At 39.2% G+C, this 23,670-nt stretch overlaps 1 protein-coding gene across 1 annotated transcript; it reads left to right on the forward strand.

The window, feature by feature from the left end:
• The first annotated feature begins 479 nt into the window (after positions 1–479).
• LOC143594387 (protein NPGR2-like) lies at positions 480–11,189 on the forward strand. Its single transcript, XM_077073711.1, has 6 exons — positions 480–644; positions 1,527–1,790; positions 2,953–3,205; positions 3,449–4,665; positions 10,525–10,678; positions 10,751–11,189. The coding sequence occupies exons 2-6, from the start codon at positions 1,551–1,553 to the stop codon at positions 11,068–11,070; spliced, it is 2,184 nt and encodes a 727-aa protein (XP_076929826.1). The 5' UTR covers positions 480–644; positions 1,527–1,550; the 3' UTR covers positions 11,071–11,189.
• Positions 11,190–23,670: the final 12,481 nt, after the last annotated feature.

The raw sequence follows: 23,670 nt of genomic DNA on the forward strand, positions 1-23,670 counted from the left end.
TTGTCCATTTTCTCCCTAAATAAACCCCAGTCGTAATTCACAAGCCCCTCATGTGAGGGGTTGGGTGTATTTGGGGGAAAATAAGACAAAACTGTCATTACATGAAGGGTACGCTGATGATTTTAATGACCAGAATTAACGAGGTTAATGCTTTCGGATTTAATTGCAGGTAAAATGAAACCACATTAACGAAAATTGCAAATTAAATTTATTAGATTAAAACCGCAGATTTAAACGAATCACAGTACGAAAACCACAGCTTACTCTAATAATTATTTCCAATGCATTTATTTAACAAAATAATAAATAATAAAATAATAATAAACAAAAATACAAATACAGCTTCAATCTCAAGCCTCAGGATTCTTCAATAGCCCCTTATAAATTTTACAGCTTTAATAAAAATAAACAAGAATCATTGATTTCTTGTGTCTTTAAACTTTCAATTCTTGAAATAAAGCAAATTAAATAGTGGTATTGGAATAATTGATTAGTTTTCCGATAAAGAGAAGAAAAAAGTGAAAAAGATTGAAACTTTATTTGATTCTTTGGTGATCAAAAGCTTATTGAATGAAGTTGTGATTGATACTGAAGAAGATGGGTTCTGATTTTCATGTCATCAATTTCAGTTGCCATAAAGAAAGGTAATCACAGTTTTTTGAATTATTAATATTATTATGTGTTCTTCAAACTTCAATTTCAAGATTTTTATAAACCATATGTTGGTAATTCAATTTAGGGTTTTGTAAGGTTTTTGATTTCAATTTGGGGAATTTGTAATTGGGTGTTTGATATTTTTTACTGTAGGTCAACTTTTGCATATGTTTTAGTTGATTGGATCAAAATTATTAGGTGTTCTTGTAAGTTCATTTTGAAGATTTTTTTAAATAAATTTTGGATTTTTAATTATTTTTTGTGGGTTTCTTGATTTAAGTTTGGGAAATTGTAATTGGGTGTTTGATTTTTTTAACTGTATGTCAACCTTTGCATATTTTTTAGTTGATTAGATCAATATCAGGTGTTCTTGTAAGTTCATTTTGAAGTTTTTTTTTTAAGTAAATTTTGGGATTTTTAATTATGGTTTTGTGGTTTTCTTGATTTAAATTTGGGAAATTGTAATTGGGTATCTGATCTTTTAACTGCAAGTCAACTTTTGCATATTTTTTAGTTGATTGAATCAAAATTCTGTCTTCTTGTAAGTTAAATTTGGATTTTTTTTTTAAATTTTTAATAAACTTTGGGGTTTAGTCAAGGTTTTTTGGTTTTCTTGATCTAAATGAGTAAATTCTGGGAATTTTCAACTGCAAGTCAACTTTGAAGTTCATTTTGAAGTTTTTATTTTATTTTTTAAATAAATTTTGGATTTTTAATAAAGGTTTTTTGGTTTTCTTGATCAAAATTTGGAAACTGGTAATTGGGCATCTGATCTTTTTAGCTGCAAGTCAACTTTGTATATATTTCTGTGTTGATTTTGCAAGAATTTGACTTAAAACACTAAATTTGATATCTTGTTTTGTGGGTTCAAGATTTCTTGAGGGTGGAGATAAAATATGAGGAATAATAATCGAAATCATCACAACGATAGATCAAGTCGGCGGTTTGGAAAGATCTTGGGGTGTTTGTGTTCGGGTGAACGATCACGAACCACAAATGAGATGAACCCTTCATCAGAATCAGTAGCAACGAATGATTGTTCACAAATTGTTGGTGAACCCGAAAAGAAACCGGATACTGGTAGCATTGAAGAAGCAGAATTATCACTTCGTGAAAGTGGTTCCATCAATTATGAGGTTCGTTTTTCGAACCCTTTTGGTTATTATTTTTGAAGATCTAAACATGTTGTGGGGGGTGTTCCATGTGCATGATCAATGATTTACGCCTTGTGTGTCTCTCAAAAGTTGTGTTAAAAGTTTATGAATTATTAATTTGAGTATGTGTTGATAATAATTAGTTTTTAGTGTTTGGATAAAGTGACTATGATTCTGTCTATGCTGATTATGAAACTTCAATATATATGCACATCTAATCACTTTTCTTAATGAGCAATTTAGTACATAAACAAGTAAACAACTGTTTTTAACCATTTTGCCAGCTAATGTTTTTGTAATCATAGGGATAAGGAACTGGCTGTCTTAGCGTTTCACTGGTCGGAATGGGTGTGCATGGGTCAGTTTGAGTCGGTTTTGAGCTCAAACCAAACTATAAAACCAAAAAGTCAGTTTTTTAATTTTTTAAAAAACCATTCATTTTCGGTAGTTTGGTTTCATTTTTTTTGGTTATTACCATTTGGGCTTGAAATCTTTGGGCTAAACAATTGGCTCAAAATAATATATTAATCTTTTTGCTATAAATTATATATTGATTATTAAACATTTTGGCTAAAATATTTGGGTAACAATATTTATTATTTTTTATAAATTACTTAAAATTTATAACTAAAAATGAAAATCTATAAATTTGGTTTGGTTTTTTAGGTCTTCATTATATGAAAAACCGAAAGCGAACCGAATGTTTGATTTTTGTGAAACCCATAAACCAAACAATCAGTTTTTGGTTGGCTGCCATTATTTCGGTTTTTACGGTTTCATGCACACCCCTAGGTCATATTGATTTCAAAAAACAGATTGCTTAATATATAATTAAAAAATTAAAAACATATTATATATATAAGACTATGAACCTGCCTTTATGCTTTGAAATAATTTAAAAGTTAAATACATATTATGTAATAAATAATATAAAATAAATATGAAACTACTTTATATTTTGGTGTGAATTTGGAATGCTAACAATATAACATGCAGCCTGGAATAAACAAAATATAAAGATTGAAATAGTAAATCACTGAATTTGGAAGAAAAAGTTCAGGAACTATATAAATCTTGAAGATCCATTTCGGCGATTGCTTCATTTCTTTTTTTTTTCCTTTTTAATTAACGGGCTGTTATACAGGAAGCAAGAGCATTACTAGGAAGATATGAATATCAAAAGGGAAACATAGAAGCAGCTCTTCATGTATTTGAAGGAATAGATATATCTTCAATTACTCCAAAAATCAAAATTAGTCTTGCTAAAACAGGGGAAACACGTAAAAAGCGTTCCCATACTTACACCAGTCCGCCATTATCACCACATGCGCTTAGTTTACTTCTTGAAGCAATTTACTTGAAGTCAAAATCGCTGCAAATTCTCGGGAGGTATAAAGGTGATTACTTTGTTCCATATTATAACTTTACCATTTGGCTTAAAATTTTTAAGGTCGAAAATTAAAAACCGGGCCAAAATAATGAATTTGGGCCAAAATCTTTTTATTGTGCATTTGGGCTAAAATATTTGGTTTACACTATTTTGTTAAATTTTTATAAATTATTTAATGGTAAATATGGTTTTAGTCCATTAGTTTAAATTATATTTGTGTCATTTTTTAAATCCTGTTTAAATTTTACAGAAGCTGCTCAATCTTGCAAAGTCATACTCGACATTGTCGAGTCATCATTACCAGAAGGCGTGCCAGAAAACTTTGGTGCCGACTGTAAATTACAAGAAACGATAAGCAACTCAGTCGAGTTGCTTCCCGAGTTATGGCAACTCGCCGAGTTACCCCATGAAGCAATCTTGTCGTTTAGATGGGCCCTACTTCGAAACTGGAACCTTAACGAACAAACAACCGCGAAAATCCAAAAGGATTTTGCGGTTTTTCTTCTTTATAGCGGAAGCAAAGAAGCCACTCCGCCTAATCTAAGATCCCAAATGGACACTTCATTTGTACCAAGAAATAACACTGAAGAAGCTATTCTACTTTTAATGATTTTGCTAAAAAAGGTTAATTTAAAGAAAATTGAGTGGGACCCGTCTTTGGTTGATCATCTTTCTTATGCTTTATCCATTTGTAACGGGCTCGGTCCTCTCAGTAAACAGTTGGAAGAATTACTTCCTGCGGTTATCGACAAGAAAGAAAGACATCTCCTTTTATCTTGTTGTTATTACGGACAAGGTGACGGTTTATCCGCGTTATCTTTATTAAAAAATGTTTATAAACACGATGATCCGGACTGTGTGTCGGCGTTGTTAGTGGCATCAAAGATTTGTGGAGAAAATCCCGGGTTTGAAGACGAAGGCGTCGTTCTTGCTAAACGGGCCGTTAATATTTTGGAAAATAAGTGTGATGAGATGACAGGCGTTGGTAATTCTTTATTGGGCGTTTCACTCTCGGGTCAAACTAAAACAGGGTTGACTGATTTGGAACGGGTCAAACTTCAAGCGGAAGCGATTCAGTGTTTGGAGACGGCTAATAAGTTGACCCGAATGAAGGATTCTAGAATTGTTTATGATCTTTGTTTAGAATATGCTGACCAGAGGAAGTTGGACTCGGCTCTCGGTCAGGCGAAACATTTGATTAAACTGGAAAGTGGGTTCCGGGTTCGAAGTTGGTTGCTTTTGGCTAGAATATTATCGGGTCAGAAGCGGTATTTGGATGGTGAGACGATTGTTAATGCGGCTTTGGAACAGACGGGAAAGTGGGATCAGGGAGAATTGTTGAGAACGAAAGCTAAGTTGCAAATTGCACAGGGTCAGATAAAGAAGGCGGTTGAGACGTATACTCAACTTCTTGCTGTTGTTCAAGTTCAGATTAAAAGTTTTCCAACACAAAAGAAGAATCTTGAGGTATTTTTAGTTACATTTATTTGTATATGGGCCGAAAAGACACCGTCTTGGTGTGTCTTTGTGGGTAAATCGCTATAAATGTCTTTTGAAAAGTGACGGTTTAAATAGATGGGTTGATTTGGGGCACTCAAATAATACAATGGGTCACACCAATGGAACTAGCTAATTTAGAATGCAAGATTCTTGGGTAGAATCTCGGGGTAGTTATAATTAAATTTCGGGATTTCTCTATAATGGTAACCAAGTTTTCAAACTGTTCCAATTAGGTCACTCATAAAAAGTTTGTTCCAATCAGGTTACTAAAGTTTCATTTTTGTTCTAATCATAGATATTTTTACCTAGATAGCAGGTTATGCAGTTTTTTTTTTATTTCTAAATAGTTTGGCATTGAAAAATATTTTTTTAAAAATTTACAAAATTAGTAAAAATTGTGAAAAAAAAATATCAATACACTTTCACTTCGTTTTTACTGATCTTGACTTAAAACATTGTACTTTTGAAAAGCGATTATCTTGGTACACTCATCATTCATGACCATTCTTAAATAAACGGGTTGAAATGTGTTAAGTTTCGTTAGCAAAATAGGTCGATTTGGATCACTAAAATTATACAACGGGTCAAAATGGGTCACTTAAGTTATGCAATAGGTCAAAATAGGTTAGTAAAATTATACGAGTCAAAATGGGTCACTCCTATGAAACTAAGCTAACTTAGTGTTGGAGTTAATTGTTAAATTTAATCGTCCAAGGGATTAGTTTGAAAGTTTGTTTTATTTATTTAAGTTTACTTATGGGTCAAGAAAATAATCCTAATTAGTAGGAGTTTGAGTCGGTTTTTGTTTTAGTATTTTAAGGGGTCATAGCTTATGGTTTTTTAATTAATTCAAAGTTTGCTTTCTTGTTTACAAACTTTCGTGCAGTAGCTATTCTCAAAAGTCAACACAAATTTCCTTTTCATCTTTATTTTTCTTGTTCGTATTAGTCAATACATTTATGGCCTTATGGGCCAGCCCTAGGCTTATGTCAGCCGGCCCTAGAAATCTATTGTAGATCTATAAATATAGAACCTATTGTATTATGTTAAATACAATCAATATACAATCTTTCACCAAGTTTATCTTGGTATCAGAGCTTAGGGTTCTGACCCTCCTCTTTCTGCCGCCACTCTCCACGATACACTCATATCATCTTTCTTCTTTCCAGATCCATTACATACCATGGCTGATCAACAACTTACAGCCTTCACCACCACAGAGAAAACTTCACACAACTCTCATAAGTTTGGTTTCACTCTATCCCCTACAAACTATGGTCACTGGAAACTTATGATTCAACCCTTTCTCACTACACATAGCCTATTCGGTTATGTTGATGGGAGTATTCCATGTCCTCCTCCCACCATCTCCGCTCCAAGAACCTCTGCAAAGGAGGATACAACACTTGTCACCCAATCAAACCCCAATTACACGATCTGGTTGTGCAAGGTGTTACCTCACGTGACCTTTGGCTTGGTCTTGAACGAGCCTATGCCCCACACACTTCTTCTTGAGAATTTACATTGAAGGCACAATTATTAAAAATACAAATGGAGAAAGACGAGACATCTGCTGCATATCTTGCAAGGGCACAAGAGTATGCAAATGCCCTTGCAAATATTGGCCAACCCATGCCCGACAAAGATATTGTCATGCTTGTTGTTGCAGGTCTTCGTGAGGAGTACAACGGAGTCAAACAAACCCTCTTTGCTAGAAAATATACAGTTGTCTTCAACGAACTCCCTGGTCTTCTTGAAGATCATGAGTTTATGGTCCAAAATTCAGCCCCTGCAATTCCAAATGCTCAAGCTTTTACAGCTGCCACAGCAGCTAGTACACCTTCGGTTCCAACTGATACAGTTCAGGCACTTCAACAACTTGTTAGCCGTCTTGGTTTTCAGTTACAACCATCTTCTGTTTCATCACCCGCCACCGCACCTCAAGCTTTTTACACAAACAGGCCCGGTCAGTCCAACTATAGTCGCGGCCGTGGTAATCGTGGCGGTCGTGGCAACCGTGGGAACAACTTCTACAACCGCAGCCAGGGAAGCACCTCTCGTAATTCAGGTCGTCAGTTTAGTTGGGCTTCAAATCAAAACATGGTATGGGGTTCTTGTAACAGGTGTGGAATTGGACATGTGCCATCTGAATGCCCAAAACGAGATCCCTCCACCTTCCGAACGAGACAACCGTCCGCCAATTATGCAGATTATCGCTCACAAGCGTCTACTTCGTGGCTTCCGAACACAGGTTCTAATCACCATGTAGCACCGGATTTGTCTGGTTTTGACTCCGCAGAATCTTACTACGGTGATGATCATCTCCGTGTTGGTAATGGTAACGCTCTTCCCATTTTACATATTGGTTCATCAAAACTTTTCTCACCTAACAAAACCTTTCACTTAAACAATGTCCTTCATGTACCTGATATCAAACAACACCTTCGTTCTGTACAAAAATTTTGTGAGGATAATCATGTTTATTTTGAATTTCATGCTACATTTTTTGCTGTGAAGGACAATTCTACCCACACTACCCTCCTCACGGGTCCAAGTGACGATGGACTCTACTCTATCAAACTACCATTCCATCAACATCCAAAAGTTGCTTTTTCGACATCTCGAGCTTCAACAACCACATGGCATCGACGTTTGGGACATCCACATTCCCAGTTATTTAAGACTATGCTTTCTAAATATTGTTTACCTATTTCTGCAAAGACTTTTGATTCTCATTGCATTGCTTGTTCTGTTGGAAAATCTTCCAAACTTAATTTATTGTCTGCTGATTATAAAAGTACTCGTATTTTGGATTTAGTTTTCTGTGATGTTTGGGGACCAGCCCCTATGACTTCGTTTGATGGTTATAACTACTTTCTTTTGTGTGTTGACCATTTCTCTAAATTTATGTGGTTGTTTCCTTTAAAACGAAAATCAGATGTGTTTGCCACCTTTACACAATTTGTCACTATGGCTGAACGACAATTCTCCACTAACTAAAAACGGTGCAGACCGATTGGGGTGGGGAATTCAGAAATCTTTCATCTTTTTTTGCCTCTATTGGCGTTATTCACCGTCTCTCTTGTCCTCACACCAGCGAACAAAATGGTGTTGTTGAAAGACGTCATCGTCATGTTGTTGAAACGGGCTTAACATTAATGGCACAATCCCATGTCCCTCAACGTTTCTGGCATTGTGCTTTTGAAACTGCCGTCTACCTAATAAATAGAATGCCCTCTCGTACAAACTCCAACACCAGCCTCTTCGAACACTTATACCACCGTAAACCTGATTTCTCCTTTCTTCGCGTGTTCGGTTGCCGGTGCTTTCCTCACCTTCGTTCTTATAATCCCAACAAAATGGATTTTCGATCTACACCTTGTATTTTTCTTGGGTATTGCACCTCTCATCACGGGTATCGATGCTTAGACCCCGTCACAGAACGTATTTATATTGCCCGTCACGTTCGGTTCAACGAAAATTCTTTTCCTTTCCTTACTAAACCTACCACCTCCTCCCCGAATTCATCTCCTGATCCATATGTTTCATCTTATCCCACAACTTCCATTCCCCTAAACATGGTGGATTCTTCAAACACCACCACCCGACCCTAGTCATACACACTCTACAGATCCACCAACTCGTACTTACACCCGCCGGTCCACAACAAACCCGGTTCTCACTGCCCCAGCCTTTGACCGATACCATCAGTCAACCACTATTCACCCAACAAGCACCACTCAGCCATCTTCTACCACCCTACAATCTGACCAGCCGATTAACGACTTTAATCCACCTAATCCACAGCCTATTTCAGCCCCCCCAATCAACTCACACACCTACTCCAAACCCAAACCCAAACCCACCTCTTCCACAACGCCAACGTCCAGCTAACCTACGCCCACAGCCCAAACAAACTAAACCATACAATCCCTCGTTATTTCAAACCTCCATTCCTACCCTCCAGCTTTACCGTTGCCAACAAAGATTCAAATTGGCGCCGGGCCATGGCGGACGAATACTCAGCTCTTATCCGTAATGGTACCTGGTCTTTGGTTCCTCGTGTTCCACATACTAATGTGGTTGATTGCAAATGGGTATATAAAGTTAAAAGAGACCAAAATGGGGCAATTAAGCGCTACAAGGCGCGTCTAGTCGCTAAAGGTTTTAATCAACAACCTGGTATAGACTATAATGAAACATTTAGTCCAGTAGTGAAATCCACTACAATCAGGGTTGTTTTATCATTAGCTGTCACCAAACAATGGTCTCTACGACAGCTTGATGTTCAAAATGCTTTCTTACATGGTGATCTGAAGGAAACAGTATATTTGAAGCAACCACAAGGCTTTGTTGACCCTCGTAAGCCAAATCATGTGTGCCTTCTGCATAAGTCTTTGTATGGCCTCAAACAGGCACCACGGGCTTGGTTTGAACGACTCTCTTCTGCTTTACTTGCTCTCGGATTTAGGGGATCTAGAACAGATCCTTCCTTGTTTATTTATTCTGGTAAAGGGACACTTTTGTATATACTAGTATATGTCGATGACATTATTTTAACAGGTAACAACAATCAGGCTATCAATCATGTGGTGCAATGTCTTAGTAAATCGTTTGCAATACAAGACATGGGGCCCTTATCGTATTTATGGGTATTGAGGTGATTCGTAAAGGTTCCGATATCATTCTTTCACAACAGAAGTACATTAATGAATTATTGGACCGCGCGAAATTGTCCCAGTCCAAACCGGTTCCATCACCGTGCGCGACAGGTAACCCTCTTTATCTTGGTGACAGCTGTCAGTTTGAGGATCCGGTAAAATATAGACAAATGGTTGGTGCATTACAATATGTTACTCTCTCCCGGCCAGATATCACATTTGCGGTTAATAAAGTTTGTCAGTTCATGCATTCTCCTACTGACAATCACTGGTCTGCTGTAAAACGCATCTTACGATATTTACATGGAACTGCTAGTCATGGTCTCTTGATTTCCAGCTCCTCATCTCCTGCTTTGCATGCCTATACGGATGTTTCCTTTCATCAGTTAACCGCCTTTTCTGATGCTGATTGGGCTGGATGCCTGGATGACCGTCGATCCACGGGAGGATATGCTATTTATCTTGGGTCAAATCTTATTTCATGGTCAGCCAGAAAACAAAAGACTGTATCTCGGTCATCTACCGAATCTAAATATAAGGCTTTGGCCGATACGGTTGCTGAATTGACTTGGCTTGAAACATTATTAAGAGAACTTCGTGTCCCAATGCACTCTGCTCCTACTCTATGGTGTGACACTCTGGGAGCTACATATCTATCTACTAATCCGGTTTTTCATGCTAGAACAAAACATGTGGAAGTAGATTTTCACTTCGTTCAAGAGAAAGTTGCACAAAGAAGGCTATCAGTTCAGTTTATCTCTACACATGATCAAATTGCCGATGTGTTCACAAAGCCGCTATCATCAGATCATTTTCTATTCTTAAAGTCCAAGCTAAGAGTCGGTCCCCGGCCTTTGCTTGAGGGAGAGTATTAGTCAATACATTTATGGTCTTATGGGCCAGCCCTAGGCTTATGTCAGCCGGCCCTAGAAATCTATTGTAGATATAGAACCTATTGTATTATGTTAAATACAATCAATATACAATCTTTCACCAAGTTTATCTGTTAGTAACAAGTTAAGGTTGTTTACTCTTGATTAAGGCTTTTGATATCCATTACTTAGAACACAATAACTTCGACATATAACTGTAAAATGTTGATGTGGCTTGAATTAATACGTCACGATGGAAAAAATGTTGATTTTTGTTTTTCTTATCGTTTAAGGTTGGTGGAAACCGTTATAAAGAATTGGAATTAGAAACATGGCATGATCTGGCCATGGTGTACATAAGTTTATCACAATGGCGTGATGTCGAAGCTTGTCTTTCAAGATCCGAGGCTATCAAATATTATTCTTCATCCCGTTGGCACATCACGGGTATGTTTGCGAATCTTTAATCTTTATTAAAACTTAAATATAAAGATTATCATATTATTATTGTTGTTACAGGTTTGTTGTATGAAGCAAAAGGTCTGGGCAAAGAAGCATTAAAAGCATATGAAAATGCTCTCGACATTGACCCGGGTCTTGTGCAAAGTCTTGTTTCCATGGCTATGGTTTTAAGACGGCTTGGCGGTGGCAAGTCTGGACCAGTGGCCAGAAGCTTCTTGACCGAAGCATTGCATTTGGACCGGATGAACTCGCGGGCTTGGTATAATCTGGGCCAATTTTACAAAGATGAGGGCCCGATGTTCATAAAGGAAGCTGTGGACTGTTTTGAAGCTGCGAGTGTACTTGAGGAAACCGAACCGATTGAGCCATTTAGATGATGGTTATATGTTTTTCGATGTAAGTATTTACAGCGGTTTTAACTGTAGAGAAATAATCGAACGGTGTTACAAAATGCGAAAAGTTAAACGACAAAATTGTTTTTGTTTTATCAGGTTAATTTTTTTAGATAACAAAATGTTAAAAAAAAATTGGCATTAATATTTTTAATGCCAATGCTTAGGTGACATTGTGGGATCTCATATTATCTTGTTTACTTTTTCTGTTTCCGGTCCTATCTAGACAGTCTTATTTATGACTTTAACTTTTAAAAGGCCTTGCTAATTTATTTTAGGCACATGAGGAAAGCTTTGTGAACCTGCTTGTTACTTTTAATTTTTTTAGTAATGTTTTTTTTTTAAGTTAAAGAAAATAAGCAAACATCTTCATATTTTTTTGAATGCATTCGTAAACAGTTTCGTAACATAATGGGTCGGGGTGAATACCATACCCCTACATGATATCGTACAATGGAGAAACATTCGTCTAGAGTGTTGGAAAGTTTAATGGGATATTCAGTTATCACAGATGACGCAGTGATACGAGTGCTAGTATTTTTCAGGATTCATGTGACAAAACAAGAATCTAGGGTCATATACATGTAATAATTTTAAAAAATAAAAATAAAAAATTAGTGCCATTATTATTTTTTGTAAATTTAAGTATTATGATTTATTCTGGTTCTCTTAAGATCTCATGAAAAAAGTTGATTTTTAATCAACAAACAAGTTGATTTTAGCAATCAACATATCATCAACATTTAGGAATATTACAAATTTTTAATCAAAGGTATCAAGTTTGATGTTTATACACATATGAGGTTCATTAAATTGAGAACCATTGACTAACACGGTGTCACGAAAAAGTCATCTTCATTATTTTAAACCATAAACTAATGGAAATTTTATAAAAATAGTCAATTTGATCAATTTATTTCAAAAATAACCAAGGTTTACAAAAATCCTCAAAATAGCCTCCATAGGATCCGTTGGAATTTCAACGCCGTTCAACGGAATTTTAGAACCATTAAAAATCATGCCATGTGTCAACTTTTAAATGGATCCAACATGATTTCTTAAATATCCGTCAAATCCAACTGAATTTTAGTTGGCCAACTAAATTATTCATTTTCTACCTCATCTCAATCTCTTATTTCTTCATAAAATCAAACAAATCAAAGAGAACACAGTCATAATATTCGATTTCACTCTAGAACTCGAAAAACTGTCAAAAACGACTATTTTAGGAATTTTCCCATTGGTATAACTTTAAATCCAACTCACTAACAAATTTATGCTATTATTTGCCATTCAAACTTTATACATAGTATTATATCTATATCTACCAAGATTAATTTAGCACCCAAGAGGTTTAATCCATCTAATCATTTACAATATTGAACATAAATAACAATTATGTCATTTGTATAATTTACTTTTATAGATTATTGATTTTCAATCCAATTCCTAGATCCCTCACTAAATACTTTGTAAAGATAATGTCATTTGCTTGCTTAAACCTTTTTAAATCATAAATCATAAGTGTGTGACAATGAATTCTTATATCCTTAATTAATATGTTTGAACAGAAAGTGTTTCAGCCTAATGAAGTGGTAATCCCATGAAAATAGAATCCCACACAGTTAAAACTGAGACTCAATATAAGTCCATTAGCATTCAAAACAGATCATAGGCAAAAAGCCTCTACTGCTTTGCCAAGATGGACTAACAACAACAAATATTAACAAACATAAGACTAAGGTTCTAATATAGTAAATAATAATATAAATGTTTCAGACCGAATGACTTGGATTTCACATAATAATAATAATAGAAAGTCCAGAACAGTAAAAGAGTGAAATAATAATAATAATAATAATTATAAGTCCATTAGCATTCAAAACAGTTCATAGACAGAAGCCTCAGCTGCTTTGCCAAGATGGACTAACAGTAGCAACTAACAACAGTAAGAACACAGATCTAACTACATGACGGTAAATTATTAAGGTAATTGTGACGATGACGTGGAGTTAAGTTAACAATAGAAAACTGCAAATCAGACAACCTCAACGGCCGCCGTGTGTGAAAAAATATGGAAATAATAAGAATGAGTTGAGATCTGAAAGAGGGGTATTTATAGGCCTTTGGTAAGGGTTTAGTTTGTGGTGTTGAGTGATGAGTAATGACTTCCATTATATTGGGCCATATATAGTAATTTAATCACCAGCCCAATTCAGTTTAAAAGGAGTCCAAGTAAATTTAGAAAGTACCGATTCCGGGCTGGTCAATGAGCGGATGGGTAGGAACTAGGAAACGCTTCCGGGATGGTGGGTTTTTGATTGGTTTTTCCGGGCCGGGCCGGCCCTGGTTTGGTTCTAGGTATGGTTTCTATGCACGGGTCGGGGTACAGGGCCGGCTTTAGAGTATGGCAGGGTAGTCAACGACCACATGCCCGAAACCCGGTTGGGCCTGGTTTGGTTATGGGTACGGTTTTTGTGTGAAACTGAAACCTGGTTCGTATGCACGAGGCGGTGTACAAGGCCGGCGTTAGAGTATGGCAGGGTAGTCGACGGCCACAGGCCCGACTAGGGCTGTTCACGAGCCGAGCCGAACCGAGCGAAGGGTTGCTCGTTGCTTGGCTCGTTTACAACTGAACCGAACCGAGCAGCTGAAATTCGAACCGAGCGAAAACCGAAAGTGGCCAAAACCGAATCGAGCATTTTTCGATCTAACATCGAGCGATTTCGAGCATTATTTATTTCTTTTTCACTTTAAAAAATTCAATAAGAAACAAATTTAAATGTTGTAAATAATATAGTTTATAAATAAATTAGTAGTTTTTAGAAAAACATGTAATATATTGTAAATTTTTATTATAAATAAGTTTAGGGTGAGAATAATGATCATGTAAACAAACTTTTAGTATTCTAAAAACTTGAATCGAACAAATAAAACTGTAAAATTGACGAAATATGAAAAATTTTAAGGGATAAAAATAATTGTAAACTTATATTTTTATGTGTTTTGTCTATATGTTTATATATTTGTTCATATATAATTATATATGAAATAAATTGAAAATATTCGAGCCGAGCCGAACCGAGCAGACCCTTGCTCGTTGCTTGGCTCGTTTTCAATCGAGCGAAAAAACAAGCGAGCATTTTCCGAGCAATTTTAGAGCGAGCGGCGAGCGAGTTCGAGCGTCGAGCGGTTTGGACGGCCCTAGGCCCGACACCCCGCTAGCCACCTTTTTTTTAATTATATGTTTTTTTATGAAAAAAAATATGTATAATCAATGTTTCAACACAATTATAAAACCACTATTTTGGTCTAGTGGCGAAGGGGTATGAAATCCAACTAAAGGGTTGTGTGTTCTAGTCTTATTTGAGACATTTTTACGCTTATTTATAGAAAAAAAAATTTTCACAACTCAAATCATAATCAAGTAATCCAATTTAAAATTAAATTGTTTAAACCCAACAAAATGTTCGTTTTACTTAAGGCCAAATTTTTTTTGCCGTTGACCCAAATTATTTTTTCTCCTTCTCGGAGCCGGCCCTGGGCGGGTATGCCGGTTCATGTCCAGAACCGGGTTTTTATGCTAGGGGTGTGTATAGTTCGGTTTTGTATTCATATGGTTTTAGAAAATGGTCAATTTCATTTTCTTGTAAACATTCGCTTCGGTTATGGGTTGAGTTTTGGTTTAAGGTGGAATGTTTCGGCCCAAACTAAGAAACTTGAGCCTAAAAGTTTTGGCATAAATTTGTTGTTATTCACCTACTAATAAATTTGTACATATAGCTTTTGGTCCAAAATAATGGATTTTAATTCTAAATAAAATAACAAGCATTAAAAAAAGGGTTGGGTTGGGTTGGGTTGGTTTTGGAGTGAGACATAACCAAAACCGAACCGTAATTTTCAGTTTTCAAGAATTAAAGAAAACCATATCGCCGGTTATTAGTTGAAGTCAGTTATTTTGGTTTCTTTTAAATCGAGTTTTTTTTTCTCATCCCAATCGCTAACTAAGGCTTCGGAGAACAACAAACCAAACCGACAAGGTGAGGCTGCCAGACATGCCAATTTTGTCAGCTTGACGGTTTAAGGTTCAGTTTTGAACATTTGGATCATAGTTTTGGTTTTGTGATCATAAGTTTGCAGTAAATATGTAAAGTGATAAAGATCATTCATGACTATAATGCAAATAAATTGCTACACATTCAAACAATTAAAATAATAGTGTGTGTATCTATCTAGTAAGTTAAACAACATTGTATTTCTTTTTCTTCACTAGATATTTCTACACGTTCAACCTAATTTCACTTTGCAACCATGGTTGGTACTTTACCTTAGCAGTCTCTTGATGATGCAAGATGATCAACACTTTTTTCTAATTTGTAGTCATTTGAGTTATATATATATTTAATTCTTATAAACTACTAAAAATAAAAAAATTGTAAATCCACAGATTCAATTTGGTTAGGTTTTTGTAACATGCAAAACCGAAACCAAACAGTAAGTTCTATTTTCCTAAAACATAAAACCAAACCCTCGGTTTTCATTTCGATTCCGTTTTCTCTGTTTTTTCAGTTTCATGCACACCCCTAACTCAAATGCAAATCAATTTATTTAACATTAACAACTACATCCAGGGCAGCAGCTGTATGTAAGTTAATTGATAACTAACTAATTATTACACATTTGAGCTACAATATTTGGGTTATATATTTTTCAAATTGTTATAAATTACTTAAAAGTTAAACATAAAAATCTATAAATTCAATTCGGTTCAGTTTTTCTGTTTTTATTACATGCAAAACCAAAACCGATCCGTCAGTTCGATTTTACTAAAACACAAAACTCAACCGTCCGTTTTCATTTCGGTTCGGTTTTATCCGTTTCATGCAAGTTAATAGTTCTTCAAAGTTCTGACTTTAGATACATTAAACCTAAAATGCTTCACAAATTCAAATTTCAAACAACTAAATAATTAATAATAATAATAATAATAATAATAATTAATAATGACTAATAACTTACATTACAGCCATCAATTGAATGCCTATAAATTCTTATAAATTACTTAAAAAGTTAAAGCATAAAAATCTATAAATTAAGTTCGGTGCGGTTTTCATTACATGCAAAACCTAAACCAAACTGTCGGTTTTCATTTCAGTTCGGTTTTCTCAGTCTCATGCAAGTTAACAGTTCAAAGTTCTGATTTTGGATACATTAAACCAAAAATGCTTCACAAATTCAAAATTCAAACCTAATTTCAAACAACTAATTAATAATAATAATAATAATAATAATAATAATAATTAATAATGACTAATAACTTACATTACGGCCATCAATTGAATGCCTATCTTGCACCACAGAATCCAGAACCGTCGGATCCGAAACACAACGAATCCGAATCCACGTGGACGGCCAGTGATCTTATCACGCATAATTACATTCTGGGAGACGTGGCCGTAAAGTAATCGGATAAGCGTTGTTCGTTGGTGTCCCATGCGATTCCACCTAAGAACAGCTGACCTTCGTCTGAATCCATTTACTTTGATTTTGGAATCTAGGGTTTGAAGTGACTGTTTTGGGAATTTGGGTATCAAAACAAACTACATTTTGGGCTTGTACTAAAACAGCAATTTTTAAGATAAAAGTGTATTTTTAGAATTTAATTTTCATATGATGTAAAATTATGTATTAAAAAATTATTTATTTTGCCGATGAGCTAGTGGTGAAGTGGTAAGGAAGAGACTTAGTGTTTAATGTGATCCATGTTTGATTTATGCTCTCATGCCATGTGACTAGGTTTGGTTTCTGCTCTCAGCGTTTAGTTTTAGAGACATCATGGTGATTATGGGAGACTAGATGAGTAGATGACTTTCACTAGTTGGATTATTGAACTAAACGGTTTTTATCTCACCGCATTATCGAGGGTTCACGGGCGTTGACCTTATATGAAGGTTTTTCCTGGATCGAAATACAAGTGTCACCCAATGTAGTGTATTTAGCCAATAGCCCATTTGTAGGATTCGTTGGCTGTTAAAAAAATATTAGCTTTAACAGCATTTGGAATTGCCTTCAAGTCTCCGATACACGAGGGAACCTTTTTGAAATGAGTCGTGAATTGTTCATACTTATTTTGGCGTTTCATGCCTAACTCATATAGTAACACTGTCAATGATGAAATTCACTATTGTGTGAAAACTTTTTTAAGAAAGCTTTTAAATCTGAAACAGGAAAAATCTCAAGTCTTAATTATCACTCTTATGCCAATAATGGCATAAGTAAGAATAACACTTGCAAAGCAATTTTATGCTAGAAGTGTTTTTCTATTATTTCATTAATATTATGTAAAATTTAGTGGGCAAATACTTTTAATTCGTAATGCTAAACATTGAATGAATTCATTTGACATCCTTATCTTTATTCTTGGATATCATTATTAACTTTGTTAATTAAATTGCTAATATTTGAGCTTCTCATAGGTAATATAGACTACTAATTAGTCTAAGATGTTATATATTAAGAATTATATCATGGTTACTGAAGAAACACTAACCGGACCCCGGGCAGATTACTGGTAACCTGGGGGTTGGAGAGATGTTTCCCACGAGGGGTTAGACCCTTGGAAGATGGTTCTTCTGATAACCTGCAAAACAGACACCGTGAGCTCGTCACTGAGAAGGGGGGGGTTCCTCCTTGTGACCACCCTCCGGCGTGAGAATCAGACTAGATTGCTCTTTAAATATAAAAGTATATTAAGAGATTGCTAGAGCAGATATCAGGTATATATGATGATAATGTAATAAGATATGATAAGATCAGATGATCATACCATTTGTGGTATTTATAGCCGAAGGTAGGTTTCCAAGGGGTTTAGCCGGCCCAACACGCTACCAACTGTAACCTATGCACGTGCCCTGCCTGTGAGTGGTGGATAGGTAGCGGCTGACACAGAGCAGGCGTGTCGTGTACTCTTCCTCTTCTGCCAACTACAGGCTAGGCACGTGGTATGGCAGGAGTTGGTGGGTAGGCGGCGGCTATTGGTCACAGTGCTGTGGCGTGCTGTCTGCCATGCTGCTGTCAGTGAGCTGTCGCATCTCTGATCAGATCTTTGCCCATACCTCGTCAGGTACAGTAAAAGATCCTTCAGTATACGGACTGGCTTATTTGGGCGGGAGTATTCCCCCTCCCGCCTCTGTGCGGGATTGCTCCCGGCTTGGCTCATTCCTTCAGGTGACACTGAACGATTGAGAGCTAAGTGCCTTGTGCGTGTAGCCATGCTGCGCGGGTGGCCTTCCCTAATGGCTTGTATCCGAGGCTGCGGGGACAGGCGGAGTCCTTCACCATTGGGAGGCATTTCCTGCGGGACCAGCTTGCGTACTGCGCGTAAGGACGTCACGTCTCTGAGCATGGTTGGTCCTGCGGATCCAGTTGGTCTCTGCGCAGACGTCCCTGTTTAAGGTGAGTCTTGCGGGTCTAACTGGGCTCTGCTGGGACCTACCTCTTCAAGTCCCCCCAGTCCAATGTTCTTCTCATGAGTGTTTAATGAAGTGAGGTGAACTTTTGGACTTGAGCAAAGGGTTTTGAAAAGGGTTTTGTAAGGTTTTCCATGGGGATTCTTTCCGCGGAAGTCCTTGTCACTTGCAGAAATGCCCGAGTTTCCTGCTTGGTCTTTGGGTATGATGCGGGTAGGTCTGTAACCTCCTCGCAAGTCAGGAGCATTGAGTCCCAGTTGTATGTATTTTCCATGAGGTTTTGGTAGTTTTGAACATAGTGATCAATTATGTTAAGACCACCAATTCCATCCTGAAGCTTCAAACAACGTAGTTCTCGATGTTCCCGCTATGCGGGGATGCTATTTCCGTTTCCGCAAGCATTGCCCAGAAGATCCTTCTTGGTTTCAATTCCCAGCGGAGCGCTAGGTATGTGAAGGGTTTTGCCTTAACACTGTACCTGCGCTCGTCTTACGGTTACTTTACTCTCAAGGTATTCCTGGCGTCAATTCCCTGCGGGTGCTAGGTATGTGAAGGGTTTTGCCTTTACACTGTACCCGCACCTGTCTTATAGTTACTTGGTTGCCGAGGTACTTGGCTTCAATTCCCTGCGGGTGCTAGGTATGTGAAGGGTTTTGCCTTAACACTGTACCCGTATCCGTCTTATGGTTACTTGTTCGCCAAGGTTTTCTTGGCTTCAATTCCCTGCGGGTGCTAGGTATGTGAAGGGTTTTGCCTTTACACTGTACCCGCATCCGTCTTATGGTTACTTGTTTGCCAAGGTTTTCTTGGCTTCAATTCCCTGCGGGTGCTAGGTATGTGAAGGGTTTTGCCTTAACACTGTACCCGCATCCGTCTTATGGTTACTTGTTCGCCAAGGTAAGGGGGTATTTTCCCGCTTCTTTTTAAATTTTGAATTTTGAAATTCGAAAGGTTGGTGAAAAGATAAGTCCAAACCTTTGAAACGTCGTGCGACGGTTTCTTCTGACTGTGCAGGAAGTTATGGTGACGTGACAGAACATGGTCATTCCAGTCGCTTTTTCAGGCGCGTGGGAGCGATTTTTCGGGCGCGTGGCCGCGAATTTACTGGCACACGTCCTTTCAACAGCTGTTGTCAGCTTGCTTTTTGCCACGTGTCATAGTTTCATTGCACATTTGATTTCTCTCTCCTCCGCATTAAATTCACCGCATTAATTGCGATTACTATATAAAGGGGGAGAGGGTTATTTGCAATTCACACTTTCCACTTTCATCTCTTCTTCTCAAGTAATTTCCGGCGAATTTTTCTGTTCAGTAAAGCTTTACCCTGAAATCTCTTTTCGTCTTTCTTCCACCATGTCTTCTCATGATGCTGATGACCAGAAGACTGCTGGCGAATGCCAGTGCTCTCTTCCCGTCGATCTGTACCAGTATATCATCAGGAAGTTCATGCTCGAGTCTCTCGAGCCTGAGTTTCCTGAACCCCACCATACTGTGTACGATGCCCCTAGTGGCAAGATCGGGGTTTATGCTGCATTCTTTGTCTACGGGAACCTTAGGTTTCCGTTGACAAAGTTTGTGTACCGTGTCCTAGAGAGGCACGGTGTGCACCTGACAGAGGTGCACCCCATGGCCATTGCCAAGGTCCGGCACTTTGAGTGGGTGTGCCGGATACTGGGCCTTGAGCCCCTCGTTGATCGCCTGATGACCTTCTATACATGGAGGTGCATCCAAGGGTGGTACACTCTTACAACCCGTATCAAGGGTTTAAAGATCTGTACCACCGAGCGGAGTCTTCGCTCATGGAGAAGAGAGTTCTTCTTCATATCCGCTCGCGCCATCCCCATCGCCATGAAGTTCAAGAATGGCCAGGCGCTTCCGAACCTTCCCGTCCTCAACTACGAGGAGGCGGAATGGTTCTCGAAGATTTCCCGGGTCCAGTCCCCGGTTTTCCGTTTTCCGGAGTCGGCGATGGTGATGTTGGGGATGAGCCGGGTGTGGAAGGCGGCGAATGCGGATAAGGTTCCGATCGTCCTTGAATATGGTTCGAACTCTGTCCCTTATGGTACGTCTTGTTTCATTTTGCTGACTTCGATTTTTACTAACTTTCTTGTTGATTTCAGAGGGGAACGATCTTCAGTCGCTCCTGAACCCGCGGGAGGAAGATGGTCCCGCGCGGATGGGTACTCGTGCTCTGGACGAGAACGAGTTGCCCATCTTAGAGCAGACCGCGGGTCGGTTCGTGGAGGTTTACCCGCCAGGCCAAGAGATCCTGAGCCACCGACGGCCAGGTAAGCCTATCTTCTACCCTGAACCTCTCAATGCTGTGCCTGCTGCTGGAGTTCATGACATTTCTTCTTCTGAGGAATCCGCAGAAGGTCCTCTACTGGTGCGGAAGAAAAAGGCTGCCGTCGGGAAGGGCAAGGAGAAGGTGGCCTCTACGGCCGACCCGGTAATCCTATCTGACTCGGAGTCAGATAATGCAGAGGTGGCGGGGAAGCCCGGTGGTGAGGAGACCACCGCTCCGGAGGCTGCAGGTGTTACCTCCGGGGAGGCAGCGACGACGACGGTTACCGGTGTCAAGAGGCCGACTCCATCGGGTTCGCCCCCGCTCGTCCGTGCGTTCAAGCTCAAGAAACCCCGTGAGTACCCCCATAATTCTTGTCTAGATTTGTTGTTTCAAATAAATTTTTCTAACACTTTTGCTTGTGCAGGTGTGGATGTTGACGCATTCCAGGGTGGAGTTGGAGCAAGTATTCCCCCGCCAATGACGGTAGGCTCGGTCAGCCTTCCCGAGGCGTCGACCCAGGCGTAAAACGCCTGCTTCCGCTGGTTCCAGCCTTCCTGAGGCTGTTCCCGCTGAGAAGGTGTCTCCGCCGGCCGTGAGTGCAATTTTTACAGCATCTTTCACGGAGCCGGCGGTTACTGTTGCTGAGAAGGTGGCGCCAAACATGGCTACCACAGCGGCTGCCACTATACCTGCGCCACCGCCACCGACGGCCGGACCATCAGGTATGCGCCAGGCTTCCCGCCGATCTATGCCACCTTCCCGTCTGCCTGACCTGTTGGATGGATTTCCTTTAGGTTCAGGTGATGGGTTTGGCGGCTATCGGCCTGTTATTGACCCTACAGGTACGTAGGGTTCTTTTTCCCTTATATATTTTTATCATCTTTTCCTAACTGCCTTTGTTTCTTTTGCAGTGTCGGATTCCAATGAAGTGTATGTTCCAAGATGGAACATACGCCGAGGAACAACCCTTCGCACCCCTGTGGAGTGCGTGGACTGGGCTCGCCACGCTGCTCCTCATGGTGCGTTGGGGGAAGCCATGGCTAGCTACCAAGAGGGTAGGCTAACCAATGAGCTTCGGGTTCTCCAGGCCCGAACGCAGCCCCGCGTCGAGCTGCTTTGTCGTGAAAACGACAAGTTAAAAGCAGCTCGCGCCAAAGATATATCTGAAGCGCGGGCTCTTCGGGAGGAGAACCGGCAGTTGGCCGCTGCCGCAGCCGAGAAGGAGAAGGCATTCAAGGCCCTCGAGGTTGAAGTCCAGGCGCGACTCGAGGCCCGCTCCAAGGCTGCCCAAGCTGTGAATGAACAGCTTCGGCTGGCTAAGGAGACTGCGCGAAACTCAACTGAGAGGGCTGCCAAGGCTGAAGCTGTTGCTGAGCCGCTTCGCGAAGAGAATGAGCAGCTTAAATGCAAATTAAAGGCTCTTCAGCATGCTCATGACGCCTTGGCAATGGAAGATGCCAAGAAGCTGCAGGAGATCCTTGACCAGAGGGGGGTGCTTGACCGCACTGAAAGGAAACTCAAAAGCGTCGAAGAGGCTGCCGCCAAGGAAGTTCAACTTGCCAACCTTGATAAAAACGGAGCCGAACGTGCTTACAAAGAAAGTCAAGCTACCCTCCAATGGCTGCTTCGAGAAGCGTTGCCTCAGGTATCTTTATCTTTTTCTTTACGCTTTCCGCTCGTAATTAGAAAATGTTCTAACTTGTATTCTTTTGTAGGTTGCGCGTCGGGTCCTTTCAGAGACCTCTTATGACGATGCGATGAGCGCAGCCCTCAACGCTTCTCATGAGGATGGGGAGAAGACTGGCTTCCTGCTTGGTCTAGGGTTTGCTGAGAGAGGCTTTCCGCCCTCCAACTTCCCTTTATTCAATGTTAATACTGAAGCTGCTTATGACCAAGCTGTGAACCAGTACGCTGCCTTCCCGCATCCAGTGGTGGAGAAGGTGAATGAGGCTGCTGCTGCTGATGATGGGCTAAACATCCTTAAGGCTTTCCTTGGGCAGCCACGCTCAGACGGTGCTGGTCCAAGCGGAGGTGGCCCTGAAGCCTGATCCTGAAGATCTCTTCCCACCGCTAGGATAGACTTTGCTTTGTATAGATTTCTTTTAGGCGGGTAGTTACCCGGCCACTGTTGTAATACATCATTGAAATATTAATCTTTTTGCGTATAAGACTGTTATTTCCTTCTTTGGGTTCCTTGCTTTATAAACTTATGACTTGCATGTTTAAATTAGCAATTTTCCAAGTGTTCAGAATAAGAACCTTTGAACGTGGTTGATAGTGGGTTAAAGTTTCGCTTCCTCCTTCGTGATTGTGCCGGTAGAACCGTCACTTGCACTTGGTAGGCTGGCTAAACTTTAACTTTTATCTAACCTGCGTGCTGGTTTTTCTTACTTTTTTAGGATAAGTTAACCTTTGAACGTGGTTGATAAGTTAACCTTTAGGATAAGTTTTGCTTCCTCTTTCGTGATTATGCGGGTAGAACCGTCACTTGCACTTAGTAGGATGGCAGAACTTTACCCTTATCTGACCTGCGTGTAGGTTTCTCATCTTTTGAGGATAAGTTAACCTTTGAACGTGGTTGATAATAGGTGTGAAGTTTTGCTTCCTCTTTCGTGATTGTGCGGGTAGAACCGTCACTTGCACTTAGTAGGATGGCAGAACTTTACCCTTATCTGACCTGCGTGTAGGTTTTTCTCATCTTTTTAAGAATTTTGTTTTGAACCGTTCGACGCGCGGTTGTCGATAGGTTATTATTCAGTTTCCTTAATGATTCATGCGGATAGACCGGCACTTTCATTTTTGGGTGCTGAACTTTTTCCCCTTCAACTG

The sequence above is a fragment of the Bidens hawaiensis genome, unplaced genomic scaffold (assembly GCF_021521415.1).
Source record: "Bidens hawaiensis isolate Kalapana, Puna unplaced genomic scaffold, B.hawaiensis_p1.1 tig00043566_1, whole genome shotgun sequence".
Taxonomy (NCBI): Eukaryota; Viridiplantae; Streptophyta; class Magnoliopsida; order Asterales; family Asteraceae; genus Bidens; species Bidens hawaiensis.

What these genes read in the sequence shown, in the direction of transcription:
- LOC143594387 (XM_077073711.1), top strand. Translation starts at nt 1,551, where the DNA reads ATGAGGAATAATAATCGAAATCATCACAACGATAGATCAAGTCGGCGG. An exon ending in GTGGTTCCATCAATTATGAG is followed by an intron (nt 1,791 to 2,952) that starts GTTCGTTTTTCG and finishes GCTGTTATACAG; the next exon opens with GAAGCAAGAGCATTACTAGG. An exon ending in AATTCTCGGGAGGTATAAAG is followed by an intron (nt 3,206 to 3,448) that starts GTGATTACTTTG and finishes TAAATTTTACAG; the next exon opens with AAGCTGCTCAATCTTGCAAA.